Raw genomic sequence first — 21248 nt, 5'->3', positions numbered from 1 at the left:
GCAAAGTACATATATAATCGGATTGCAATTTCGAACGAATATTCAAACTTTAGCCATTTCAAATCAATCCTTAAAGTCTTGAAATACAATTTGTTTAACTTTGCGTAAACTAAAATTTCAAAATATAAAGCTTATTTTGTTTATTTTTATTTTACTGCAAGCTGTTGATGAACTGATCTTCATCTTTGTTTAGATGATAATTGATAAGAAAAAGATATATTAGATATTAGATATATTTTATCAATTAAACTTTCTGTTCTCATGACATATAAATCGGATCAACAATATTTCATATTAAACATAAGACAGATCAGAGGCAGATCTAAATGAGATCAGCTCCAAAAATCATTGCATATCATTATAATAAAATATAATTACTTTGCTGGCCATAAATATATATAGTATAATACATAGTTCAAAATCCACTTCGAGACTCAATAAAACACAGAGGTTGCCTTTTCAAAACTATTTACTACTTAGATCTAGACATGGTTAGTTAGTATGTTTGCATGCTTGTTGTTTGTTCTTGTTGTTGTTGTTGTTGTTGTTGACTAAGTTAAACTGGGCTTACGATTAGGGGTTATACAAAATGCAAATAGCGCGCTTAAGTGCTAAATACGAGTATATGTCTGTATAATTTTATGTATATGGTCGAAAGGCTCTGCTCTCCACTCAGCAGTTGTGGCACTTGACCAGGCCCACCTCGTCGCAGTTCATGCACTTGAGCGCCACGAACTCGGCCGTGAAGTGATTGCGATGCACGGATTTCTTGGAGCCGTTGCACGAGGGGCACGGCAGCAGCCGATAGCCGCCGCAGGTCTGGCAGGTGTAGTTGCTGGCGATGGTCTTGTAGGGCTTCAGCAGCTGCCGCAGCTCCCCGGACTCATTCATGCGTTCCACTGTGGCCGCATCGCCGATGTGCTGGCCCTCCACATACAGCTGGGGCACCCGGATCTGTGAGGTCTGCATGCGCTGCCGTATCTCGGCCTGATACTCGACGCTCATGAAGACGTCCCGCTCCTCGAACTTGACCAGCAGAGTGCGCAGTATCTGCTTAACGTTGGCACATTTCGTGTAGGTGTCTCGTATGACGCCCATGCTGGTCGTGTAGAGCACCACTTTGCCGAGGTCTTTCTCCATGAAGCACTGCGAACGGTAGGAACAGGTATCAGATTAGAATGTTAGTTCCAGTTCTCTAGCCGGACGGGAAAAGCAGGTCACTAAAAATAAAATGCTTGAAATTGGCACAGAATTCGCCACAGCGCTCAGACATTGGTCATGGCCCGAATGGGGCGAGACCAAATGAAGATCAAATGAGGCTGCAAAGAACGGAGCATAAAACAATTACCATGACCAAATATAATCCATACAAAACGCAGCGACATTTTCCGCTTTCAACGGGGGAGAAATCTCTGGAAGACAGAACCAGCCGCAAAGACAATGGGCCTTTTGTATGCAATAAAGCCAAATGTAAAGACGGCTCGGACACTAGTCTCTTGTGCTTACAACCTGTTGGGTTCATTAGCTCTTGGTGGTGCCTCACGTAACCAAACGACTCTGCATGTCATTCCAAATCCTATTAATCAATTCAATTAAGCAATAATGGAAAAACTGCTAGCCAATTGACAGCACACAATGGAAATGCGACGTTTTCCCGACTATTTATGATGGCTTATTTTATAAGGCCGGCGCTGAACCGGTTCGGGTTCACTCATTTCATTTGACAATTAACATTTCCGTTAGTTGGCCAACTTTGGTGGCGTCTGCTTTAAATAATGAACCGCTTTTCAGCCAACAGAGCGCACCGAGCCGGCCGAGCCACGGCTGGTATCAATGAACTGTACAAGTGCAGTCACGAACGTGGGTATACTCCGAAATAAGTCTCAAATCCCCCGCTTTGCAAACCGGTCCAACGAGAATTCGCAGAGGCAAATGCATTAAACTCGAGATTAGACCGTTAGACCACGGCGCACTTGATAACAAATACTCGATTCAAGTGGGCAGCGCACTGAGACCTGTTCCAATTAGCATTGCTCAGCATTGCACAAATGCAGATCAACCAAAAAAAATTAATAAATAAATAAATAAAAATAAATAAAATAAAATAAAAAATTAACTATTCACGCTCTTAAATGATGTTGCCAAAATCAAAATACAAATTTCTTTTTGTGTCGAACTATCTGGCATTGTCGGCGTGAAAAATATACATGTTTGTTAATTTATAGCTGGGATATTGTGAAAATTATTTCACTCAAATAATGACAAAATAGAGTTCAAAGCCTCGAGCCAAAAACTTTGCAGCAAAACAAAAACAAGCTGCGGTCAAATGGAAAGTCACTTTGTGCAATGCGGTGAACGTCGCTCTGTGATGTCGCCAGGCGGTTTTTCCAACTCCAAGCCGACGAGTGTCCCTGGTGAAAATCCGAGGATTTACCCTCCCCGCCCGCCTGTCATGCCCCTCTGCGGCCAGCCATTCACTTCGCCCGCTGAGCCTGATTAACGTTTCGCCTGGCTGCAACACGAAATGTTGTCAGCATGCAGGCTTTAAGATGCGATTTTGTGAGTTGCCAAAAAATAAATAACACCCAGACAGACAAACAATTAACACACGTGATTTGCACGGCTAACCTCATGGCAGTAACAGTTTCACACACCCTGTAATTATACTTGCAAGAAAGAGGGTATAGTCGGCGGATAGATAAACTTGTGTCTATATAATTTATTGGTATTCTTGCTCTAGGCTGGAAACCAGTCTGAATGCTTATCTGCACATCAATCTGCCCATCTTGCTGTCTGTTGGCCGAACTCATTCTGTCAGTCTTGAGATACATATCAAATGAGATCTTATTTAGCAGCTAATTTCAAAGTGAGATCGTTTGTTTCAATTAGCTAATTTTAGCGCGGGAAGGTCGCTAGGTCTTAAAATGGGCTGATGCAGAAGATGAATATGAAGCAGTTACAACAGAAAGTGTTTCCGTGTCTGTTCGATTTGGTTGCTGTTTGGAGTGAAATTGCTACAGAGTATCTACTAGTGGATCAGTGGATTGACTAGAGCACAGTTAGTTGCTTTTTTTGATTTTGTTTCTGTTTATGTCAAGCTGCAGCCGCAACATATACGAAGACGCAGTCGCAGCCGCAGCCGCAGTCGCAGCCGCAGCCGCAGCAGCCGCATGAATTGGTAAAAAGAGAAAGCAGGTCACTTGTATGGCCAGCAAAGAGGCAGCAGTCGGTTCGAATGATTGGCAATCGAAGAGTTGAGCAACAAGCGGAGTCAGATACGAGGCTAATGCTGACAGCCGACAGCGGACAGCGGACATCGGACAGCCGTAGCAGTTGCTGTTGTTGCTGCTGCTGTTGTTGCTGCTGCTGTTGTTGCCTTCTCGAAGGTGACAAAACGAAGGCAACAACATGATTGTTGGTTTCATTATGATTTTTAATTGTGAGCAACAGTGGCAACAGCAAATTTGACAGCAGTTTGCTCTAATTAGGTACGACTTAAAGTCAGTTGCCCAGTCCAGGCAGGGCATAAATCGCAGGGCTCCGCTTGCCACCAATATCGAATCTAAAACTCAACAACAAATCCTCAAAACAATGGCTTACAGATTTTCACTTTCGATTCAGCCCGATTGCTCTGCATACGAACTGCTGCCGCCCGTTGCTCGCATGCTGACTGCATCGTAATTAGCAGCATCTGAGTGCCGCGATTGTTATGCAGATGAGGATCGCAGCGCGTTGGCCTTAAGCTCGACTTCTTCTCTAGTTCGTTTTGGCCAATTTGCATGTGAGCCGCTATAAAGCCATAAAACACATTTCTTTTCTTTGGCATTTAGCCAATTTATGGCGATCTGTTCGCCTCTTCAGCTCTTCAGCATTCCATAGAATTCATCATCTGGCCCCCAGAGTCAAGCTCCATAGCTTTGAAAGTGAAAAGCAAGAGCAGCAGCAGCCGCAACAAAGCCAACAATTAAACTGATCTTAAATCTGAGCATTAAAATAGATAAAGGGAAATTTCCGGGTCTTCGGTGGAAGTGAAATGCGCACAGCTGACTAACTTAATAATAAAAGTTAAAGAGCATAAAAAAAAAAAAACAAACCCCAAATAAACCCATCTATAGCATTACAGAGCAACGGAAAGTTCCATCAGCTTTGTGGATGAACTGATTTTTATGCTTGATATAAAATGCTGAAATAACTGTCTACGAATGTAATGATTGAAGCCTTCAGAATTTGAATGCTTTGACGATATCTGATAAAGTTTTCTAAAATGTGAAACTTGAAGAGCGACTTGAATGTGTTTAATTACTGATTTAATAATTAATGAATAAAACAATCTGATTAACTTTTAGACTCACAGAACTAGATGTGCCGTGATATGAATTTTTTTTATGCACTGAATACAATTGAGACTTTATTTACACTTTCATTAACAATGACATCAACTAAACAGGCTTCTGGGTTTTTTTTTATATTTATACTTACAGTTCCTGCCTACAAACTTTGTTTATTTATCTAGATCAAACGAATGATGTAGTAATTGGACTTAAACAATGTTCTAAAGAGAAGATGCCAGAAATTTTAAAGCTTACGACTCTAGCTTTAGAGTATTTTCTTGAGACTTGACAGAGCTGCAGAGCTGTTTCCATTGTCAAAGATAGATATCTCGATTCGAGAACCGAGTTTTCTTGCAACCATATATCAATTAACTTTTTGTTTGTTTACCTATATTCTTGCATGGCGAATGGGCAATTAACCGCCATAAAAAAGACGCGAATCGAGTTTTCGTATGAGCTGGATGTAATTGAGTTAAATAATATATGTCGATAGGCGATAGGAAGTGCACTTGATTGCGAAGCAATGTAATCTACGTCTTCCCGTGGATACTGAATACGCCATGGTTATCGCACACACGCATAAATAAATGTCTGTGGGGGTATTGCTGACATCTGATCTCGAACATTCGCTATACTTAGCGAGGCAGGGAAATATGTTAATCATATCTTAGTTAGATGACACTCGCTTGTTTCATTAATTGACTTGCTGATTCGTTTCGTTCACAATGAGATCTCAGCGCCCGCCCCAAAGAAAATGTTGACAATTTCGAACAACTCTGCTGACTTTCTATGATTAGTTGTTGCTATTGTTGTTCGTTGAAGTTTTCTAACTGCACAATTTCCGAGCGCTGCCATTAGCAGCTCAACGGCTCAAGCTAAACCATTTATCTCACTGGGAGCAAAGAAAACCAACAAAAAATACAACAACAAAATAAAAAGGTGAAAAACAAACGGACAGAAAATAGACAGAGCAAAAAAGCCGCTGGCCCAAACCAACGACTGGTGGCAAAGCACCACAAAACCGATATCTAAATAAGCCATAGCCAAGCGAGCGACAACAAAATAAGCCACTTAACGGTATTCATTATACATGCGAGTGTGTAATTGCACGCACCACACACACACACACGCACACACATACAGAGAATGGAGAAAAGATGCAGTGCTTATGGTGTTAGCCAGACTCGTGGCTCATTAGATTACAAGCAGCAGACGGACAGACATAAATACCAAATGTGAAAGATATACATATACAGATACACACAACAGCAGCAACCAGAGCAACAACAGCAAGCACGACTAACGGCAATTGTTTGGCAGCACTTTCTCCCATGGAGCGTGCAATTGGTAAACAATTTGCCAAGAGATGCGCGCGCTGTGATTGCATAATTTAGACAGCAGGTGACTCAATAAAGGGCAACACACACACACACACACACCCATGCACACACACACAGATGTAGACACAGCGTGGGAAATTGACTGTTGCACAACTCACCTTTGCATTGGGCTGCTGCTGCAGCTGCAAGAACGTGGCTATTCCATTGCGCACACGATTCTTAACGCCGCGCACCGTTCCCTTGGCGGAGCGTATTGTGGACTGTGTCGAGCTGGCGCTGCTGCGCACATCTCGATAGCCAGCGAACACGTCGTGCTCCTCATCCTCGGCTGCCGCGTCCCGCTGGTCGCCGTGCCGCACGAAGCTCCTGAAGTTCTCGTGCTCGTTTATGTGAAAGCTGTAGTATTGATCGTCCGCATATTTGTAGTTGCTGCTGCAGCGATTGCTGTTGTTGTTGCTGTTGCTGTTGCTGTTGCTGTTGCCGTTACCGTTACTGTTGCGGCTGTCCGTTTGCGACGTGGCTGCCAGCTGTGCCTGTTCACCGGTTTGCACAAAGTTGGCTCGCTGCACCGCCGCGCGCAGCTCCTCGATCTTCGCCTCGTTGAGCGACTCGCGCGACAAGCGCAACGACTCTGCCTCCGTCTCTGTCTCTGCCTCCGTCTCCCTCTCTGTCTCTGGCTCAGCTATGGTCACTACCTTGGCCTGCCGGTTTGGCGGCTTGTCCTTGACCTCGACGGGGCTGCTGAACTGAACTACGTACTCCGCACTCCGTCTGTCCCGTATGTCGCGCAGCAGCGAGTCCGGCAGCAGCGTGCCCAGCATGCGCAGCGACTTGTGTCGTTGGCGCTGTCCCAACTGGCCGCTGGGCTTGGCGGCTGCCTGACGCACGTACTCCGTGCTGCTGCAGTTGAGGCTGTCGCTGTTCAAGGAGGAGGGCTCGCTCTCCTCGCTGTCGTCCGTTAGGATGAGTGTGGCCTGTACGGGGCCGCCGTTGCTCTCCAGATCGCTGCCGTTGCCGCTGTCCGCCGTCTCGCAGTGTGTGGCATATTTCTGATACTGTTGCATGTAGCAGTTGCCCGGGCCGTCTGCCACCGCTGCGGCTGGCAGTGTGGGCGTGGCTGCCTTTTGCACAACCATATTCAACACGGGCCAATTATCTAGGGCTCTATGTTTATGTTTCAACACTGGGCCTTAAAGTCGGATTATCTGAAGATCTACAGTTTTAACTCTGAGTGGGCTTCACTAATTTTTATGTTTTATGTATTTGTTGTTGTTGTTGTAACTTTGATTTAATGCGTTGCGTTCACTGACTCTGGTGGCCGTTGCACCCGTCGTCGCATGTCTTTCTGCTTCAGCTCTTGTCGTTAGACTGCGCTGCGTTTTTTCCCGCTGCTCTAACAAAGCTGCCAAAGACCGCAGCCACACCGCCGCAGCTAAGCAGCCAACCAGCCAAGCTGCCAAGCAAGTAGCCATCCAAGACACTGCCATGATCGCCGCTTACTCGGGCTCTCCCACTGTCTCTCATTTGCACGCTCTCTCTCTCTCTCTCCCTCTCTTTCACATTTCACCTAGTTATGCGGCGCACTCCATTCAGCGCTCAGATTCAGCAAACGCTCACAATGGCTTTCTTTTCGTGATCTGCAGCTCCGAGCGGGCCATTCGAGAGCAAACGGGTATTTTCCATTAGGCGCGCATTATTAAATTTTTGCAATTTGGCGCCCGTTTCTATGGCTGTTCTCAAATCGTTGGCCATTAGCGTTGAGCTGTGAAGATGCTTCTGGCTGGCTTCTAATGGCTTGCACAGCGCAGCTGCCAGCAGATCGGCACGAAATGTTCGTAATGATTCGCCGACGATTATGTCAACGCGAAAATCGGCCAAGATCCCAATACCTATTTGCCAAGAATAGCCAAGTGGCCAACGCTGGATTGATCCCAACAATCATTAGACTGCCAAGCTAACAAATGCTTATGGCCTTAAAAAGTGCCTTTTGGCTAATAAAAGCTTTGGGTCATTACAATTCACTAATGGGGCTGCTAGAGCGTAATAGGATTAGTGTGGATTAGCTCTGCGTAAATGTGTATGCGTTTATGTAACCTGAACCAATTGAATGCGGGAGTACTCTTAAATTTTAATACAATAGAGTCGCGATACTTTGTCTCTCGCTATGTTGAAAGCCTCGAAAAACTCATTGGTTAACTTGTTCATTGCCATTTCCAACTATCGGAACTCTACTGTATGTGTAGCAGGCAAAAGAAGCCAAGTTTGATCCCTTCTTTCCTTCTTCTTGTTTAGAATCAAGAGTCAAGAAAATTTGTCCTTGCAGAGCTGTCTGTGTGTCCATCTGTCTGTCTGTCTTTCTGACCGTCCGTTCGCAGCTCGGAGTTTTGTAGGAAGCAACGACATCAGAGTCTCTCAGAGTCACAGCCTTGGTTATGCACGCTTAGGTTTTTCTATAGCACGCGCTGATCAAGTTTCTTTCAAATAAATTAATAAGATATTCCGTTGCCATGAAACCGTTTCACATCGATTTCAAGCTTCTGGTATTCAGTATTTTTTGCACATGTTTCAAGCTTCTGTCACTGGATTTGTTGAAGCCAAAAAATTAATATATACACATATTACGACTAGCAAAATTTGTTGTATGAATGACAGAACATGACAGCTGAAATATCCTGAGTACAAATTCCGCTGCACACATGTGTATATAAGTATTATAAATGTATGTATATTTGTTTATATTTAAAATGCAGCTCAAAACGAACCGTCTGCTATTTGTGCTAACGAAAAATATATTTGACATTTAGACTTCATTGTGTTAATTCAAAGGTTAACATGCAAAGAGAGTCGAGCTTTCAGTTAAACATTTCAAACTGCAGGCTATTAAAAACGCAAATTAATTTAGTTGATGGCCTTAGTCAAGCCAAGATATATGGAGCCCGAGTCGAATCGCTAAGAGCGTGTCCATTTGCATGCATGTGTGCTTCTATGCAGGCAAACTAGTATATCAGTTTGACAAATATGCAAGTGATTTTTATTGCTGTCAATAAGCTAAACCAGCCTCATCAACTTTTATCGCATTAATAATCGCTGCCAATGAAACCGAAAGCCTGTTTAATTTAATCGAAATAGTTTCCCTCCCAGCGCTTTATCTTTATTCCCTGAGATGAATGACTTTGAAGTAGACAGAAACTAAATTTTAAATGAGCAAAGCATTTGCCCAAAGATTGGAGACTAATTAATAACAACATTGAATTTACAATGCATATCTGCTCATCACTCACGCCTCTTGGCTTAAAGACAACTTCGATAAGCCAGATTAAAGTTTATCTCGACTGCAGGCGTGCGAATGCTCGACATATTTTGCTGAATGAATATGTGCGTCGCCCACTTATCGGCCGGATATTAGAGAATTTCCATTGCCGATTGCACAAAATTCATTCAATGGTATAAAAAAAGCAACTCACCCACACATACTCTCTCTCTCTCTCTCTCTCTCTCTCTCTCTCTCTCTCTCTCTTTCTGAACTCAACTTAAATTCAGGTAGTTTTCAGCTTGGTCAACTTTATTGATACGGCATGAAGTGCAGCATGAGTAAAGCCGTTGGGGCGATAAGCAGCTCGAAATGCACCATAATCAGTTTGCAGAAGTGCGGAAAAGATAGTCACAGCACAGTCCAGCGCCAAATAGTTGTCACTCAGACAAGTTATAAACTTTTTCCAAATGCTACCAGCAGCAGCAGCTGTATCAGCAGCAGAGACCGCACAATCAATGCAAATGCCAAGTTTAAAGTCTTATCTAGATTCGAGCCGCTTCGTCAAAATCGCCAAGAAATCACGTAGCAAAAGCCGCAACAAGATTCTCGATGTCGCCAAGTAAAAGCCCAATCGAATATCTAATTCACTAAATCAAAACTTTTCTCAATTACTAGAAATATAATCATTAGTAAACCACTTTTTGAGCCTGAAACCATTTAATTTTCATTTAATTTTAACTTTAAAGAAATCGAACTTTGAGGAAAGAGAACTCTAAGACTGGCGACAAATTTGAAATTGATCATATATATTTTAATTGTTCCCAGACAGAAAAAGTGTTAATTGGCCATTTAAAATAAAATTTTCTGTTTGTGGTTTGATAAAAAATCTTTTGATATCTATTTTCTTTTACAATTATGTTTTGTGATACAGTGAAATATCAAATTAGTGCTTGCTGAATGTGTAGCAGCTGCTTGGCATATCGAGCCAGAGATAAGCTTTTTTCAGCTGAATGCAATGTGTGATGCCAGCAGCTTAGCATATTTCTATCTGCGCACTTATCTCGCATCTCTCTCGCGTGTGTGCGTGTGCGATTATCACGTGTCGACAACAACTCGGCAGTGCCACAATTTTTGGTGCTCTATCAGCGGCATGTGTCACGCTTTGGTATAAAAGAGTCGAACGCATCTCCAATTGCATTTAGTTTGAACTTAGTTACTGCAGATGCACCAGAACATGACTTGGATTGGCTTAGAACCCGGGCGAGCAGCTAGGCTGCTGGCTCTGTTCACTCTGCTGGCGGCGGCAGCTGCCACTGTGGACCATGAGACGATGCTGTGCGCGAGTGATGATACGCCCATGTGCGGACGCAGCCAGGGCGAGTATCTGCTGTTCAAGAACGAGTGCGATTTGCGCAAGGCGCAGCGGGAAAATCTGATGGGCGGACCACTATGTAAGTCGCCAAGCCAGCTATAGCTGTGGAGTCAGATAACTTAACCAGCTTCCTTGCATCTTCCGCTTGTAGTTGATGTCCCCTTGCACAACTGTTTGCCCAGCTGCGAGCTGGAGTGCGAGGGCGCCGCTCAGCCCGTGTGCGGCGTGAGCGTTGCCACAGGTGAGCGCAAGAGCTTCCGGAACCGCTGCGAGATGATGCGCACCAGCTGCCTGACCAGATCCGATTGGCTGGTGCACAAGTGGGGCGTCTGTCCCCATGGCCAGAAGCAGCCCAAGCAGCCGGCGCACACCGTGCTCGTGGGTCGTCGCAAGCGTCGCCGGCCCATACCCTGCACGAATGTCTACAGGCCGGTCTGTGCCAGCTATGCGGGCGTCAAGTCAACCTTCTCCAACGAGTGCCTGGTCAACGCGGAGAACATACGCACGGGCAGAAGTAAGCGCACGGTAAGAGATTAGCCCGATAGATGCTCAAGTTACGATTTTGCAGATTGGCGCATCGTGTCCGAGGGGCTGTGCGGCGAGGACAGCACCAAGATGAAGCACAGCCGCAAGTGGAAGCCCAAGACGAAGCCGAGGCCGGAGATGGAGCGCAGCAAGCGCAGCTACAGGCAGGTCAATCAGTTGGACGACTTCGAGATGGCCGAGGATGCAGTGCAAATCTTTGCACCCTCCACATTTCACACCCAATTCATCAGCAAATCGGGCATCATGGAGAAGAGCTACTCGCTGCCCGCGCGCAAGCCCTATCCGTCGGACAGGGTGAGGAGCCTATCTCGGCGTATCTATGACAGCAGCCCAATGAAATCCCGGTCTGGTTATGGCAACGAGCTGCAGCCAGCCAGGCGCGTAAGCTCAAAGCCCTGCGTGTTCAGTAATGAACCCGTTTGCGGCAGCTTCAATGGCGAGAGTCGCACTTTCGACAATGTGTGCGCTTTGATGGAGTTCAGTCAAACGGTGGGCAATGGTAAGCACTGAACCGTCGGGGATTTGGCCAGCGACTCTAATTAAAACTACTCCACAGCCTGGACCATTCTGTATGAGGGCCGCTGCCGGCGCTGCGATAAGCCCTGCCCCAGCAAATACAGCCCGGTCTGCGCGGCTCGTAATGGCATCAGCTACACCATCATCAACGAGTGCTACCTCGAGCGTGTGCGCTGCAAGGATCCCAATAGCAGTAGGTTTAGCCTTTATTTCATTTCGCCACAAATTTCTCACAGTTGGCATCTCGATTTGACAGATTGGAAGATCACGCACATGGGCGAGTGCATCCTGCCCGCCGACGAGGTGGCTCACAATTTGCCCCCACCCAGTCCCAAGCCATCGGCGCGCATACCACACATGCTCTACGCTGTGCCGCCGACCAGGCGCAGCGGCAGCAGCAATGACACCTTGTTTACAACCACATTCAGACCTAGATCATGGGGCAAACGTCGAGCTAGTATACCAACACGAGCTGCTCCTTCGCAGCTTCGCATGCTAAGGAAGTTCAAGCGACCAACTCCAACTCCAACGTCCAAGCCCACGCCCACTCCCACGCTCAAGGATCTGAGCAACCGCAAGATACGCAAAATAGAGCCCATCGTCTTCCAAGGCTACAAAGCGAACAGCTGCGGCAAGGCAGAAAAAGCAGCGCCCATCAAGGCTCCATTCACAGCGAAGGCGTGGTCCGCCAAGGACAACTGGCAGACTCCGCTGCTGCCGGAGAGTGGCAAGGACGCGTATCATAAGAGACCGCATCATAAGAAGGCGTACAGTGAGAAGTATGCGCAGTACAGCTGGCAACTGGCTCTGACCACGCCACGACCCACTGTGTCCACCACCACTCCAGCACCACTAAACACACTCGAAGGCATTGCGAATGCGCAGTTGTTAGATTTAGACCTTAAGTCTGCGGCGGAAATCTTTGGTGAGATTGAAGCCGATACCGAAATACTCTTTATGATGGACAGCACGGCCGCAACAGCAAATACGATCGAAACGGAGTCCACCACAAGTGCCGTAACCAAGCAAGCAACCACTCGAGCATCCACAACAGAGGCGCCAATTGCCTCAACAGCATACATACCCACAGCCCCGCCAACCACAACAACAACGACAACAACAGCTGCGCCCCCCAGCATCGAAGACGCCACTGAATACACACCTGAGCAAGAGACGGAGGAGAGTTCGACAGATCTACCCACGAGCAGCATCTTTGATGTTGCAACCAGCGAGAGCCTGGACCAAAGCACAGCGGATGATGTCGAGGCAACCACAACCATAGAAGTAACAACTACGACAAAAACAAATGAAGACGCAGTTGTAAGCGATCCATCAACAACATCCAACGTGGACTATTTGTCGGATGAGCCCATGAGCACACAAAGCGATCAGACCTCGATATACGGGTTGGATAAGAACTCGCTGATCATGCGCCTATTGCGGGCCAGGAGCGGCAAGAATATGGTATTATAGTTTATCTGTATGATATTAATTGATGCTTAGGAGTCAGTGATATGAGTGCTCTATATGTTACTTAGATTAAATTACATTTAATTAAGCCATAATTAATTAGTTGGGGTATTAAAATGTTGCATCTTTAACTGTTTCATTGCTAACTGAAGCCTAGCGACATCTATTGTTTAAGCTTTGTGGTTGTTGCATCGGCTTACCGTATGCACAAAGCGCACTTCGCACCCAGCGCAACTCTGTGCTTACTCAGCTTCCACACTTAACGAAGTTTCGGAGTACGATGGCACTGCCACCTATTGTACATTTTTTTTTAGTACTTATTCATACTACGGCAAGCGAATACAGCAACCATTGTATATACTTAACGATTAGTTGAATCTGCTCCACAGATAGCAATGTTTTGCACTTGACTCAAAAAGGAATTTGTGGAGTACTTTTAGCGTAGACAAAAACCAATACGATTAGACGCTGAAAAAGTTAGAGATATGTATGTGTATGCATATGTTTTCTTATATATATGTATGTATGTATGGTGAGTAATAGATGGTATCAAATAATTTATTGATATCATTCTGAAAAATCAGTTTGCCGAAAGGTTTGAGAGGGTCCACATAGTATATCACCTCTTGTTAATGCAAATACCTAAATATTTAAATTTATTGCCCAGTTTTGATATGATGAACTTAATGATTTTATTTGACTTGATTATATTTCTGACACTTCACTAACATATTTTTTATTATCTTCAACTTGATCTTCTCTTCGACTTGAAGTTGGTTTTTGCGCGTTGTGGCCCGCTCAAACTAAAGATTTTTTGATCTTTTTTGACGAATTTAGTTAATTTAACAATTTACCTCTTACTTTACATGGGGCTCCATATATGTTTATAGCAATGCAGACAAGTCCAAGGTCATCTGTCTTATTTACTTTGCCTAACACAGAAATAAAAAGTACCGAAAAACATTTCAATCAATCAGGAAAATTAAGCAAACACTTAATGTTATGCTATTTTGATCATACAATTTATATTTGGCCACTTATGTTTGCGACGCATGCACTATTTATAGAGAATCTAACGTCCTATTATCTGATCTTGACATTGAAATTTAGTGGCTGATTTTAATTGTCCGGTCAACCAACAAAATTTCACTGTTTTTTTCAGCTGGTGATAAAAATTAAAAAATATAAAAAAACAACGTATTAATAATAGTCAAACTCTCGTTGGCGGAAACACTAATAAGCCTCCAGCCTGGCAATAATAAAATGACCATCCGGTTACCAGTTGGTCAGTTGGCCAGTTGGAAGTTGGCTTGTTGGCTAGTTGGCTGGTTGGCGAGTTGACTCCGAGGCAAAGTCCTCTCGGCTTTAATTTGTTTAATTGCGCATTCGCTTCGATGGCATCTAAGTCTCGTAAAAGTCGCTTTTCGGCGGCCGGGCGGTCCATCAAAATGCTCGCACGTTTGCGTGTGCCACATGATTTGATATGCAGCCATCAGCCGCTCCGACTTTGATCTGGGGCCAATCATCATTGTTGGCTAAGTTTAGGCTAAAAAAAAAAAAAAAAACTATTTTGCGGCTGCCTAAACACAATGTTTACAGCAATAGCAAACAAACTTTCTACCAGCAGCTGCCAGCTGGCGAGATCTAATATACCTTCGCCGAGGCATACGAAGCACATTCTATAAATCAGTCAAATTTGCGCTTCGTTCGGGATTACCTCATGACCGAGCAATAAGGCCAGCCGCTGACAATGACTAATTAATTAGCTGGCTGAGAATGCGAGACAGTGGGGACACTACACTGCATGCCTCATGCCATATGCTACATGCTACATGCTACATGCTATGCATGCCATAAAAACAGTCGACAAACTGCGCCAATTGTTACTTTCACTGGTCAATAATGCAACAGGGGCAACAGAGGCAACATCAGCACAAATCACAATTGCAACAGCAGCAACAACAACTTTCGCGTGGCAACGTTGGCTGCGTTGTAATTAAGACGGTCAGATTCAATGACTCCGTCTCCAACCTCGACTCCATCTCCGTCTCCAACTCGAGATCGAGATCGAACTCCATCTCCAACTGCCACTTCGATTTGTATTCGCACTGAAACAATTCATAATTCGCAACAATTTGAAGCACACTTTTTCGCCCAAATATGCAAATTGCACGCCGATGCTAAGGTTGACCAATCTCAAGTGCGCACATTTGTTGGCTACACTCAGAGAAACAAACATATTACTTGTTCTCAAGAGAACTGTGGATGTGCTACTCATAATTTGTGAACTTGAAATTGAACTGAGAGCTGAACTCTTCTTACTTGATGGTGAATTTGAAAATAAATAATTAACTAAAATTCATTATACAAAGGAACAGCTTTGTTACTTCATAAAAGAAAATCTTTGTATTTTTTTGCATAGATAATTTGTTTAGCTTCCAGTTTTTGGCTCGAAAATCGGAAACTATTTAAATTAAGGAATTTTACAACTTAATCAACTATTTAAATTATCTTCTTCCATCTAAACATATTTTCGCTTGTAACTAGACTTTACTCATCTTGTATCTATCTAAATGGTATTTTATTTAGCTGACTCTCCAATTTCATTCAGTGCGTTTCTCTCAGTGTACAGCCATATGCATGTGCTACTGCACACGGGTTAATCTCACTTAAATGCATTCGCACTTATTCTGATTGCTATCATTTACATGGCATCTCCGCAGCCGCAGCTGCTGGCTTCGGCATTGTTAGGCCAAGGCCTGAATGGCGCCAAGGCGTTCCGTGTGTGTAGCCGAGTATCTGTTAGCGGCTCGGGATTCACTTTCGTTTGGCATTCACGTTTGTGGCTTTTGCTTTCAGTCGCACGCTGGTCGCAGGCATTGAGCCGGTCGCTGGTTCATAATCCAGACGCGACTCAATTTGTTGTGAATGCTTTTGCTGCTCGTTCAATGATCGGCTCGAAACACGCTCACAGCTCCGACTCTGGCTCTGGCTCTGGCTCTGGCTCTGGCTCTGACCCAGAAAGCGACGCACTGGCTTCGGCATTGACTTTGGCTTCGACTCTGAGCTGGATGCTGCAGTCGATGCTGTTGCTGCTTGTAGGCAGGAATCTCAATTCCGGTGCATGCCGCTCGATGCATACAGCATGCAGCATGAGCATTAGCTGTGGCTGTGCCTCGGTGCCACTGTTGCAGCTCGTTAGCCGGCATGCGGTTGATGCTTTGTGATAAAAGGAGTACCCGGTCGCCTTCAGTTTCCATTTGTGTTTCACTCGTCCAGCCGTGCGGTGGTCTTTCGCAGTGCGCTAAAATCAAAGACTCGCAACTATCCAAGCAACATGTCGCTCTCCCGCTGGAGCATAGCTGCCTATGTGGCATTGGTGCTGTTGCTGCTCTTGCATTTCGGCAGCTCACAGGAGCTGCCTGCAGCAGCACCACCACCAGCTCCTGCTCAGCCAGCGCCAACAGAGGCACCTCTATATCCCACCCCCTACCCAGCCCCCTCGCCGTCTCCCGAGCCCACTGCCCAAGTGAATGTCGAAACGGCACGCGCCAGCGGCGGTTTGATCGGTCAGAGTGATGTCTACATAGCGCGCAATCAGCGTCAGTGCTTCGAAACGCGAAATCTGATGTCCTGCATCAAGTACAAGGCATCCAAGCTCATCTGGAAGCTGGCCACCAACGGCATGGGCTTCTTCCCCAACGAGCACGAGCGGGTGCTGGGCGAACAGCAGCCGCGCTTTCTGCGCCTGGTGCAGCTCGGCGAACCAGCCGACGACATTGTGGTCTTCAACGACGCCAAGAGCCTGGCAGGTGGGTCTCAACCTGCGCTTTGATTGCCATTCGAATGGGAAAGTGGCCGCCAGAGCAAAGGCAATTAACTGCTCGTGGCGAGAGATTGGCCTATTGGCCACATTGTTTTCACCACCAGCAGCAGCAGCAGCAACAATTGCGGTGCGCCACATTTTGTTTGGAATGCAAACATCGCATAGAGGCAACTGTATATTGCCCACGCTTTATCGCTTCTCAGTAAGTGATAAACACCCGCGGATGTTTATCGCTCATCTAATTAATTAATTTCCACGCAACTTGGCTTTCTTTTATGTATCTTCAAATTCCCTTCTCGAGAGTATTCCTGCACCGCGAGACTATATGTATTTATGCTGCCTAGAAGCAGATATTGCTGAAGAAATTGTTTATTTGTGCATATCATCTTTAATAATAGTCGAGTCCATATTGGCATGCCTTTATTTTTGTGCTGAGCTGTCGAGCAATAGGCTCGCGAATATCATATACGTTTATAGATCTTTTTGATTTGAAATCATAATCATAATCTCTCAATGAAACTCAGCCATTTCTGTTATTTCTATTTAAAATGCCATGGATCCACATTCGTGTGATCCACAGAAGTGTATTAAAGCTTCTTCATAGCCCACAGATAGCTTTCTCGCTTAGAGGTTTCTGTTCGCTTAGCAAATAGTGCTTAGGTCAACAAACAATTAAAAAAAAAAAAAAACAATTAAACTTATTTCATATGTTTTTTCAGGCGACAGTGAGCTGTTGAACATTTTCAAGTTCCTTAAACGGGCCGTCGAGACGTTCGGACGGAATCACGCAGTGCAGCTGGCGCTGCCGAAAGGCACATCCGCCCGGGTAATGGATGAGAGTGGTGAGTAGCAAGAGCCGAATGCGAGGCTGGTTAATTAACGCCTTTCTCCACGCAGACCCACGTGGTGCTCGCAAGAAGAAGAAGTGGCTGATCCTGCTGCCGCTGATCATCCTGATGAAAATCGCTCACCTGAAGATGACCTTGGTCACGTTGCTGCTCGGCGTGCTGGGCATGAACGTGCTGCTGGTGGGCGGCACGGGCTGGCTGATTCACTATCTGAAGTACAAGACGCTGTGCAAGATTCATCCGCATCTGGTGCAGAGCCACTCGCACGTCTACGACTCCGATCCGGCGGAATACTCACAGTTCCTGGGCAGCAGCTTCTCCAACAGCTACAGTCCGTCCAGTGCGCACGACGTCAATGCCAACGGCTACAGCAAGGACTGGTCCAGGACGAGCAATCCCTATCATGGCTACAACTATTTGGACACGATTAGCAAGCGATTACAGTGAGGTCCCTGGCGTGTGAACGATTCGTGCCAGGCGTGCGCCCGCCCCTAGCAAAATTGTCATCGCCGTCGTCGTCGTCGTCGTCGCTGATATTGTTTTAACTTAATAAACGTTAATTTACATAAGTAATAGCAAGTATTTAATAAACGAAATGTTAGCAACTGTTGCACAAATATGCCGGCGTGTCGGTGGATCGGTAGTGCGGTGAGTAGAGGGTGGTGGGGTATGTTTACTTACGCCTTATCAGCGGACCGCTTTTGTTTACCCAACAATTTGCTCTGGCTGCCGAAAAAGTGGCCCAGAAGACAGCAAAGTACGCAATCAGCGCCAAAATCAATATGTTTATATTATTTGTACCGCAGTGGTTCCCATTAAAATATAAATACAACTTGCGGCTAGCTGAGTAACAGACTGCCTCCGCGCTATCTTCCCTGTACATATGTAAATGCTTTAGTTGAGTAAATATGATTTAGAAGGTGTTGCTGCTGTTGTCACTGTGGCTGTCGCTGTTGTTGTTGTTGTTGCTGATGTAGCAGCAGCTGCTACTGCTGTTGCCCCTGCCATTGATTGGATGGATGACGGCCGAGCCACCTCGAGCTCTGCTGCTGTTTGCGCCATTTATGACAGCCAGCTGAAGCTACGCAGTTAAGCGCCCGGCAAACACAGATGATAAGCGCCGCACTGGAGGCGGGCAACGAGTGATCCACCTCAGCAGCTAAATTTGCAGCGGCAACTGTTGCCTAGCCTGGGCCAGAAAATAATATAAGCAAGCTGAGTGTCCAATAATGAATCAATAGAAATTCGCTATGCAGTTAAGTGCTGAGAAGAAACCTTTTACAATGAACTTTCACTCGGGTCGAGCGTGAAGCAATCATTGGGTTGTATATAGATAAAAATAAGAAATAAAAAATGATGAAATCAAAAATGCAATGTAGGAAGCACTCTCATCTAGAAGACCTATGAGTGACCTTTGAAAAGAACGACAATTACATTTTTATCTGGAAAACTTATTTACATATATATAACAGATGCTAAAAGACTGACAGATAGCGAGGGAGAGAGAGAGAGGCGGAAAGAAGGAGAGAGAGAGAGGGGGGAGAGAGAGAGAGAGAGAGAGAGAGAGAGAGAGAGAGAGAGAAATTAGCTGAAGTCCTAAGCCAACATACAGAAAGAGAGACAGAGAGAGCAGAACGAGAGGGAAATAAGCTGGACTCCTAATACAACATATCCAGAGAGATAGAGAGGGAAAAATGGACAGGGAGCGAGAGAGAGAAAGAGAGACACAGATAGCGATATAGATTAGTTAAAGGCGTAAGACAACGTATAGAGAAAGACAGATGCAAAGTGCGAGAGAGGGACAGATAGCGAAAGAGATTAGTTAAACAGATTAGTTAAAGAAAACATATATATAGAGAGAGATTGAAAGAGTCGGAGAGAGAGAGAGAGAGAGAGAGAGAGAGAGAGAGAGAAACTAGCTGAAGTCCTAAGACAACATATTTTGAGTAGATCATTTCAGTACTCACCTCAAAATCGTATCATTAGAGATAAGAAAATTAGCTTCGTCATGGTTATACGGATATATTTTTGGTCACTTTTCAGAGCAGAGTATACAAAGAGTAGAGAGTATATATTATATTCAGGTATATAACGTAGACGATGTGGTCGCGTTAACTTTGGTTACATATACTTATGGCGGGTCATATAAAGATTTTTAATATTTGTGGTATATTAACGGCACACTTTAGTGGTCGTTCCATAATATAATGATAAAGTGCAAAGTGACGTGATAAGATAGAACGTCATTATATTAGCTAGATCTCTGATGCGAATTTCTCTTAGTTCTCAGGCATCAGCCAGACCCAACTCTATGAAATGGCTAGCTCCGATTTACCCTGCTGGCTGACCAAGGATTACTTGCAAACTCACCTGAAGGCTTACCACAAGGATCCTCAGTTGAATGTACGCAAATTGTGGTCGAATGCAGCCACGGCCAAGGGACAAAACTATGTGGGCGTGGTGACCCGCATTCATGTGGAATACGAGCTGACGAGCGGTGCAGTCGAGCAGCGCACATACTTGCTAAAGGAAAGCTGCCCAGACGACGCTCCCCAGGCGGGCATGTTTGTCGAGTACGGCGTATACACTCGCGAGATGGATATGTACGAGTTTATCCTGCCCAGGATGCAGCGGTTGCTGCGAGAGGTGGGCGTCGAGGACAAGCTGCATGCGCATGCCGTCTGCATCGATAGGGAGCATGGCATTATGCTGTTGGAGGACTTAGCTCCGCTCAAGTACCGGAACGCGGATCGTGTGAAGCAGCTGGATCTGGCACATACTCAGCTCACGCTCCAAATGCTGGCCAAGTTTCATGCCGCTTCTTTGATGCTAAGGCAACAGCAGCCCGAGCTGTTTGCTAAGGGATTTACTACCAGTTTCTTCAATCGCGGACCTCAGGGGTACTCAAAAGTATTTACGAACCTATTTAAGGGGCTGATGCGCTACGTCAAGACACAGCCCAAGCTATCTGCTTGCTACTATGGCAAGCTGGAGCGTCTCTTGGTCAGTCTCATGGAGTACGCAGCACGTGTGTTCGATGTGACAGACGACGATTTCCAGGTCTTAACTCACGGTGACTGCTGGACTACGAATATTATGTTCCAATACGATGCGAACGAGCAACCAATCGCAGTGCTGCCCATAGACTTTCAGTTCAGCACCCTCGGCCCTCCAGTTTTGGACCTTCACTACTTTTTCTGCACCTCGCTGCAAGAGGAGGTGCTGGCCAGAGAAACGGAGCTGGTTCAGTATTATTATTATGCCCTAAAGCGTGCTTTGGGCCAGTTCAACTACGAGGGCAAGGTACCCAGTCTGATGGACCTCCAAATGCAGTTCGAGCGACGCAGATTTCTCTGTAAGTGTTCCAATTCCATATCAACTTCTAATAGCAGAATTTCTCTTCCTATGCAGGCGTCATAATAGGTTTGGTCTTTCAACCTCTCATGATTTACAACGGCAACGAGTGTCCAGACTTTTGTAAACTGTATATTGACACGCCCGAGGCAATTAGTTTCCAGGACTCGGTGTACGAGGGTGTCAGAGCACAGGGTATTGTAGCCAAATTGCTGCCATTCTTCGATGCCAGGGGGCTGCTCGATGAGCAGTAAGAGTGTGGGTTATATTATATATATATATATATATGTAAATAAATATAAATTGATATACATATACATATATTTCTGCTTATACCTTTAATATATAAACAAACTCATCATAATAATATGCTCTGCCCCACTGTGCTGACA

The 21248-nt window shown here is 45.3% G+C and overlaps 4 protein-coding genes across 5 annotated transcripts; 3 read left to right on the top strand and 1 right to left on the bottom strand.

The window, feature by feature from the left end:
- Positions 1-451: 451 nt before the first annotated feature.
- LOC6573133 (glutaredoxin domain-containing cysteine-rich protein CG31559) lies at positions 452-8367 on the bottom strand. The gene is made up of 2 exons (XM_001999188.4): positions 5830-8367; positions 452-1146 (listed from the first exon to the last, which is right to left on the bottom strand). The coding sequence occupies exons 1-2, from the start codon at positions 6805-6807 to the stop codon at positions 673-675; spliced, it is 1452 nt and encodes a 483-aa protein (XP_001999224.1). The 5' UTR covers positions 6808-8367; the 3' UTR covers positions 452-672.
- A 1749-nt stretch (positions 8368-10116) lies between these two features.
- Positions 10117-12959, top strand: LOC6573134. The gene is made up of 5 exons (XM_001999189.4): positions 10117-10375; positions 10448-10810; positions 10865-11341; positions 11399-11551; positions 11615-12959. The coding sequence occupies exons 1-5, from the start codon at positions 10147-10149 to the stop codon at positions 12829-12831; spliced, it is 2439 nt and encodes an 812-aa protein (XP_001999225.2). The 5' UTR covers positions 10117-10146; the 3' UTR covers positions 12832-12959.
- A 2967-nt stretch (positions 12960-15926) lies between these two features.
- Positions 15927-18075, top strand: LOC6573135. 2 transcript variants are annotated; one of them, XM_001999190.4, is made up of 3 exons: positions 15927-16640; positions 17374-17496; positions 17552-18075. In XM_001999190.4, exons 1-3 carry the CDS (start codon positions 16166-16168, stop codon positions 17947-17949), a joined length of 996 nt encoding a protein of 331 aa, XP_001999226.1. In that variant the 5' UTR covers positions 15927-16165; the 3' UTR covers positions 17950-18075. The 2 variants fall into 2 exon arrangements, with proteins under 2 accessions (XP_001999226.1, XP_032589608.1); XM_032733717.2 differs by lacking the exon at positions 15927-16640 and adding an exon at positions 17163-17314.
- A 1689-nt stretch (positions 18076-19764) lies between these two features.
- On the top strand, positions 19765-21175 carry LOC6573136. The gene is made up of 2 exons (XM_001999191.4): positions 19765-20857; positions 20914-21175. Exons 1-2 carry the CDS (start codon positions 19819-19821, stop codon positions 21108-21110), a joined length of 1236 nt encoding a protein of 411 aa, XP_001999227.2. The 5' UTR covers positions 19765-19818; the 3' UTR covers positions 21111-21175.
- Positions 21176-21248: the final 73 nt, after the last annotated feature.

Source organism: Drosophila mojavensis, unplaced genomic scaffold (genome assembly GCF_018153725.1).
Source record: "Drosophila mojavensis isolate 15081-1352.22 unplaced genomic scaffold, ASM1815372v1 contig_16, whole genome shotgun sequence".
NCBI classification, from domain to species: Eukaryota; Metazoa; Arthropoda; class Insecta; order Diptera; family Drosophilidae; genus Drosophila; species Drosophila mojavensis.
Note: the sequence above shows the minus strand (reverse complement) of the source record. Positions and strands in the feature narration are given on the sequence as shown.